Source organism: Habropoda laboriosa, unplaced genomic scaffold, assembly GCF_001263275.1.
Source record: "Habropoda laboriosa isolate 0110345459 unplaced genomic scaffold, ASM126327v1 scaffold204, whole genome shotgun sequence".
Taxonomy (NCBI): Eukaryota; Metazoa; Arthropoda; class Insecta; order Hymenoptera; family Apidae; genus Habropoda; species Habropoda laboriosa.
Window position 1 is genome coordinate 578,766 of NW_017100385.1, and position 7,570 is coordinate 586,335.

The 7,570-nt window shown below is 35.1% G+C and overlaps 1 protein-coding gene across 2 annotated transcripts in view; it reads right to left on the reverse strand.

The window, feature by feature from the left end:
* Positions 1-1,237: 1,237 nt before the first annotated feature.
* The window catches only part of LOC108575019 (odorant receptor coreceptor), a 13,949-nt gene continuing 7,616 nt past the window's right edge, over positions 1,238-7,570 (reverse strand). For both annotated transcript variants that reach the window (XM_017937709.1, XM_017937710.1), the window contains exons 6-9: positions 3,497-3,596; positions 2,650-2,754; positions 1,961-2,116; positions 1,238-1,490 (exon numbers count right to left, since the gene is read on the reverse strand). In XM_017937709.1, coding sequence (XP_017793198.1) covers positions 1,440-1,490; positions 1,961-2,116; positions 2,650-2,754; positions 3,497-3,596 — 412 coding nt within the window. In that variant the 3' untranslated portion in view covers positions 1,238-1,439. The remainder of the gene's footprint in view (positions 1,491-1,960; positions 2,117-2,649; positions 2,755-3,496; positions 3,597-7,570) is intronic.

A 7,570-nucleotide genomic window follows, 5' to 3' on the forward strand; every position in this document is an offset into this window, starting at 1 on the left:
TGTTTGTAGGAAAGTCTTTTACAATATGCAGAGTTTCGATAAGGCATTGTGTGCTTTGCATCTTTATCTTTCGTCGGTAAAATCTATTCTCGTAATTACATCACAGTATACTGTACAAGATTATTTTCAGCGTAAAATTTCCCGTTTGATATTGTTCTCAAACATTCAGTGTGGCTTAACTTCGAACTAACCTGTTAAAAATGTAGTACTTATAAATATTATGTTTTATTTTTTAACTTAGAGATATATCTATTAATGGTAATAAAAAAAGCTATCGTTGTTAGTTTCTTTTTTATACATTTCTCTCAATGTTCTTATCGACGAAGATTAACCCGTTGGAAATGCCAATAATAATTACAAATTTTCGGTGAAATTTTTAGATTGCAATATTGTTCAATTCAGATTCTTTTTCATTTTTCTTTAAACGAACAGAAGAGTAAATAAAAGAAACATATATTAACATTCCAAAGGATTACATCTGTTACGTCAGCTGAGCAAATCTTTATCTTAGAATTTCATCGTTGACCATGTGTCTGGATTCTGTGTTAGATTATCTGTATATATTAAAAAGTAATTTCTGTGCGATATTAGCGTACTGAGATACAAAGATTGAATAAATGCTCGTTAAGGTACGATTAATTCAATTAATTACACGATACCTTTTGGGGAGCAAAAGAATCGAGGAATGAAAAGAGATTAATATACATATTGCAAGTACTTTGACGAGGACTAGTAAAGCAGATAGTAGTGTGGTTTACTGAAATTCCAATAATTTTAATTAGATAATTAACAGTAGATCGTGTTATCAAGGTTACTTATTAGGAAAAATTCTCTTTTATTCTTTTAATTAAAAATATAGCATTTTCCTTTGTGATCAAGTTTTTATCTCGCACGCTATTATTGTATGCATTGCTTGCATATTGTATATACTGTATAAAATTTATCTTATGATCTTTTCGCCAAAAAATCCAAAGAAAGAGGAAAAAGGATTCTTATCAAATGCTCAGCTTCAACTTACAATTAATTAGTAATTTTTAGTCAAAGTATCCGTCGTCTTCACACAACTTTTAGTGCTGAAGTATATAGTATAGTTATTAAACGACATACTAATTTTTGTTAAGACTCTTCATGTTTAAATTATGTATATATCACTTATTTAATACTGGACACTTTGCTTTCACAGTTGTATATATTGCAAGTGTGTTCCTTTACTTCCTGAAAAATATTTGAAGACGGGGGATACTCTCTTTGGTGTAGTCTATAATCGTACATTGTCCTGTAGTCACAGTTCCCAGCTTAATCCAACCTGAAAGTCTTTCAAAAAGCATTATAACAAAGTACGAAGTACGAGATTCGTGTCTCTTCTTGATAATTGCGATCAGGCATATTCGAACATTCCGAATTTCGTGTTCGACCCTGAAGAATGTAGTTCTTAGTGTTCACTTCAGTTGCACCAACACCATGAAGTATGTGACCATAGCTCCCAGCACCTGGAAATGTTGTCATCGTAATTTCGATCGTTAATTTCTGCAATTAACCCTTTCACTGCTGTTGGCGCCTATAAGCGTTTTGAATATTTTTTTCTCGCTCGTTTCTCGATGGCGTGAATTTAATCCTTAATCTTTGTCCTTTGAGTACTTTTTCCTTAATTTTTAAAACGGTAAATTTCAAAATTTAAAACTTACAATTTAAAAATTTAAAAATTTTAAGACGATAGACATTAAAATTTAAAATTGAAAAATTTTAAAACGTTAATTTTTAAAATTTTTCTGAAAATTTAAAACACCAAAGATTTTTCGGCCGTGATTGAACATCTACTGTCTGTCTAAAATCAGCCGCAGCGAAAGGGTTAAAATTGTTTGTGTAAAATTAAAAGCATTCAAAAATTATTAAATGTATGTTTTAGTATAGGCAAGTGTTAAAATAAAAATGGCAAAGAAATTAAGTCATATTGCGTTACCGAAGCGAAAAGATCCAAAGAGACGGTGAAGAATTTCGCGCCTGAAATCGACATCGCTTTTTGACACTGTTGACAGACGATTTGTACGAAAGTCTTAGCCTCCTCTGACCCGTCGTACCAGTGACAAGAGTAAGCGGCTTCCATCACAGATGAGCTCTATGCGTGGCAAACATTTGTAGCGTAAAGGATCAATTTAGGAAAATGCAACTTGAACTTATTTATACTCATTCATGACCTCGTATGTATAGACTTATGTTCGAGATGTAAAATATAAAACACAAGGTTCCATAGGGACAATTATTTATCATTCTGAGGTTGTGATGTTTATTCAGATTTACGGAGATAATTGGAAGGAGTATGAAACAGTTGTATTTCGAAAAGTTTCTAAAGTTACTTATTTTGAAAATTCTTGAATTCTGAAGAGTTTAGATTGAAAACGACGTTTAACGAGATACACTACCGGCCAGTAGTTTCGAATCACCTGCTGATTTACGGTAAAATTGAATCCGCTGCTAATTTTTTATAGATTTGAAATTGATGTTGCGGAGATCGATAGTATTTTACCTTATTTCGGTTGATTCGAGCGAGGAAAAATTGGTTAAAATATTCTTAAAATTGCTAACTTTATTCTGGAAATTTTTGTATAAATTTGGCCGGTAGTGTATGTACATATATGTAGCTGGTTATACCTCTTCAATGAGACGGTTTCCAAATATGCAGAGCATGAAAACTTGTCCCAGGGAGTACAACAAGTAGCCTATTACCGATGCTGCGTATGTATCGACACCGTGTATCTACGAGATAAATCGAAATGTTACTTTCCTGTGTTGAAATATTTCTTTCCTTTTATCCAGGGTGTTTCCGAACTGGTGGTACAAGCGGCAAGGTGGTGTCTCTACGTGCAAAAACAAGTCGAAAAAAAAAAAGAATAACATTTCATTTCCGGGTTTCGTTTCCGAATAAATCAGCGTTGCAGATTTACCAAGTACGCGTGTACTTGATTATACCGTAGACCAGTCCTTGTCGCGTTCGAATTCGTAAACATCACCAATGTCGTGGATTGGTGTCATTTCTGTGTCAGACCTTCAGTCTTTGCCGTTCCGTCGATATGGCAACATACGGTAATCGAGAGTACACCGACACGATTCTCGCGTTGGGTGCTTGTGCCGGGAAGAAATAATTTTATTTCAATGTTTAGTGTCAATCTCTTAGTGTTACCTAATGTAATAAATGAGAACAGCGACACAACGATATTTGTACGCCGTAGACGTGAGATTATGTGTAAGTGTACGTGTACTCGGTAGATCTTCGACGCTGATTTATTCGGAAACGAAGCCCGATACGAGAAAATGTTATTCTTTTTTTTCCACTTATTTTTGCACGTAGAGTCACCCCCTTGCCGCTTGTACTCTGTGTTGCTTGTAAACTACGAAGTTTCTATTTTTCTGTTTCATAAAGTAAAAACCTTAATTTAATTTAAAATCTTTAATAATTACTTAATTCATTAAAAAATCTTCGTTTAATTTATCGTATTACCTTCGTTGCTTGGTAAGCAAGCAAAGTTAAGGTGATGGTGGTGGCTAACATGTGCAGCAGTAGAGCAACACCGTAAGCATCACCGACTGAAGTGACCAATCTACAAAAAGAGAAAAAGCGATGTTATTATTCCTAGGCGAATTGTTATTCTTTAAATTACAACAAATACAAGTTTCTTTACGAAACGATATAGTTGATCAAAGGGCTGTAGCGCGGTCGCAAAATGAAAGAGGCGCGAATCAATTGTGCGAGATAAGGAGTTAGAGTCCAGCTCGAGCCTCGTTCCATTCCATTTTTCCATTACGGTATATTCGACAAATTTTATACAGCAAACAGTTTGGTGATTTCGAAATATCAGTTCCAATAAGAAAAGAATCAGGATCACAAGCGATCTAGTTGAGAAGATCGAAGAATCCCCATACTTAATTTTCTCGAAAACGAAGCCACAAACGAAAAATCGTTATTCTATATTTTCGATTTATTTTTTCACGAGGAATCCACTCATGTCGGGTTATAGTACCATGTACGTCTATGTACAATGGTAGCAACGATGTCTCCAGGCTTTTAAGATCAGCAGTTCTCGCGTTAGGTCGGTTCGCAGGGTCGAACGCGTGATCGCGTTGAGTCGGTTTTCCTGAGAAGGCAGCACGTGGCTGGCGGACGATGGAAGAAGGCAATGCACTCGCGCAACAACTTGATCAATTTACTTCTAATACTATTTTCTTCCGTAATAACGATACGTTTATTTTTTTTCTTCATAACTTGCATGGAACATCGCGCATGAAAATACTAGAAACGCGATGAACATGTTAGAATTTAATTGAATAATAAAATCGGTTAATTTCGCGTATAACAAGATCACTATTAAAACTGCATTTCAATGTCTGCACATATTACAAGCTTGGAGTTCTCGTTAAATGCTAAAACCCTTGAAACACGACAAACCCAATCTGTTAGTAAGCCCCTGTGGCTACAATATAACAAAGTTTTAATTTGACCTAGTTCACTGGATGAATGCATTTAACCAGTTGGTTAGAGTTTATGATTGAACAATCTCTCTTTCTCTCCCATCTGCTCTGTCTCTCTCTCTCTCTGTCGTTCTCTTTCTTCCTTCTTCCTTGTTTCTTTTTTACCGTTGCAATAATGCATTTCACCGATGTGTTGTCAAGTTACCTCTATCCAGCTTGAATGATCGATATCTCGATGTGTCTTAAAGGGGGAAGGATAAGACATAGGGTGTTCCACGTTTCTTTAATCCATAATTTACAGTAAACACTCATTTTACACGTACATTTCTATTTCTCGAATTTCTCTCCATTTCTGCGCTGTTTTCTTGCCAACTCTCGCCGGACTTTAAATCGAAGAAGAAAGTATTCTTTCCTCTTTGTGTCTTCTTCTTTTTCTCATTATCCCAAGCAAACATTTTGCAAACTTTCGAAGCAATGGAGAAATAATTCTTTGCTCGTAATTCTTTAAACAAAGGATCTTATAAATCTCCTGGTCAAAGAGTAAATCGTATATGTGCATATACATGTACTTATCAAAGAGGATAATTCTTTCCTTACACTGCCTTTACTTTCCTATTTCTTCGAGGAAAACTAAGAATGCTCAAAGCAATGAGAAACTTATTTCTCTGATATTTTCCTTACTTCTTTATTGCTGTATTCAATGTTCTTATTTCTTCACTATAGTACACAATATTAAAGAGCTACTGAGCATTGTAATGGGAAAGAATGGAATATTGAACACTGTGCTGAAGAAGTACAGAATACTGAACATCGGTGGTGGGAAAATAGGAATGCTAATTACTATAATAGAAAAAGTGCAGTGCGGTAGAAGTACCAAACATTCTCTGTTCCATTCTTCAAAAACGAAAAAACAAACAAAAATCATTTTTCCCTCACACCTATTTTTTCACCTTCAGGAAACAATCTAAGTAATAAATGTCAACGAATATAATATTACAGTGAAAAAGTAAGAATGCTAAATAATAGTAAAAAAAAAAGCTACAGTAGAATAGAAATACCAAAATTTCTCTCCTAACTTGCTTTAAAAGAGAAAAGAAAAAGAACATTTTTCCCTCACACTTATTTTTTCACCTTGAAGAAATGATCCGGGTAATAAATATCAGCGAATATTTAACAGAGGCAACAGGTTTTCGTGCATTTTTCCACAAGAGAGCCGAATCGGGGATTCGCGTGGCGGTCGAAGGGCAAACGTCGAGCACGTTCTGTATCGTCTATGTTGCATGAACGTTGAAACGTGTACATACACGTGTTATACACCTATACCGGTTGTACACGTGAACGTCGTGCAAGGTACAACCCCTGAATTGTCCAATAAATTGTCTAGTTCGCTCAGTACGTTCCCAGTTGCGGTCAATATCGCGCTCTCTTAGAATAAATACTTCACCACCGTGGGAATACACGCATCCCCCTTTTCTGTTTCTCCGCCGTTGAAGAATCTATAGGGAACGGACTGTACCTTGCCTCCTTCGTCTTTTTTTCAAAAACTTGCCAACGATCGTCGCAGGTCGCGACGTCGTTCGCCTTCCCTTTTCACGCTCGCTCAAAGATTGCCGTGTTCTACCAACCCGGAAACGTTCCCTTCCCTTTTCACCAAGCGGGTCTTCTTACCTCTTGAACGACGATAGAGAAGTAAGTACTTGGAAGTTTCGATTTTCAAACGTTCCCTCGTCTTTTAAACGTTATTTCAGAGGTAAACGAAAGGTTTTGCCTAGAATTTTTGTTCTCCTTTTGTTTCTTTAAATTTTAATTTCGATTTTTATTTATAGATTTGCTTTGTTTTCAGTTTTTATCGTATTTTTCTATTTCACTTCTTTTTTCACAGATGTAAAAGTTTCTTTTCGTTTCTTCTGGTTTTTCATGTTACTTTGAGATGTATTGTTTCAATTCTGAGATTTTTCGTGGGAAGTGATTTATCGACATCAAAGAAAGGCCTCGTTTGTTCGATGTAAATAAGACGAAGTATGATTTAGCATAGAAAACAGGAAAATTTATAGCTTGGATGAATCGTAAAAGTAACGAAATTATGAGCTCACACGCTGCTTGCCCGAATTCATTGTACCATTAATGTTTATCGACACGTTAAATTAACGGAATAGGAAAAATTACTCGGACGTTGAAGATCAAAGTGCTCCACAAAATGTTCGTGGGTGGAGCTGCGTTCGATTGACTGTAAAATCCCATTGTCACGTGAAATTAATGTAACGGTATATACTAGTTGAATCTCGATCTACCTTTCGTATAAAATGGCCCATTCGATCGAAGTTGAATCAGAATCAATTTCGAAGAAGTGCAATTAATTTCGAAGAAAATGGTTCGAAAGGAAGTTGTTCCGTTCGTATTATAGTAAGATGGTAAGAAGATCGAACGTGTCTCCCATTGGAGTATGTTTGTTCTTACGATTATGCCAGGGAATGGAAGACGTGGAGTAAACAGAATATTGATTTCACATTCGCGTACATACAACCGTGGAAAAAATTTCTCTGTTTAAATTATTCACTGATATAGCGCTGTCGGCATGGTACGTACTCTTGAAAATCTCGAGAAATGTAAAATTCACGTGTACGCTTTTAACGATGCTTTCTGTTCTTATTCTCTTGGAATTTTTAATTTTTTCTACTTTAAAGGTGAAACTTGAAAATTTCAGCATTATTTTAACGATATTTTTCGTCTTTATCTTCTTCAATTATTACTTGTATCTTTTAATCCAGAATTGACCATTTTTGTATTATTCTAAAGATAATTTTGATATATTTTCATAATTTTGCTTTTTTAGGAATAGTATCTTTTACACGAAAATTTTTGTTTAAAATGAAGAGTTTAGTGGAAACTGCAGCTTCGAAGTAGCAGAAAGGGTGTTTTAATTTACATTTGTTTCGCGCCTTTCTCGTTATTTTTTTATTCCCTGGCATAAGTCCAGGAAACTTCAGATTAATTAGGATTACGGTATGCAATTCGATTTTTCCTACATCGGCTGAATAAGTAATGTTGCTTCAGATACTTATTCGAAATGACTCGATCATAATCGTTAATTCTGAAGCACTCTTTT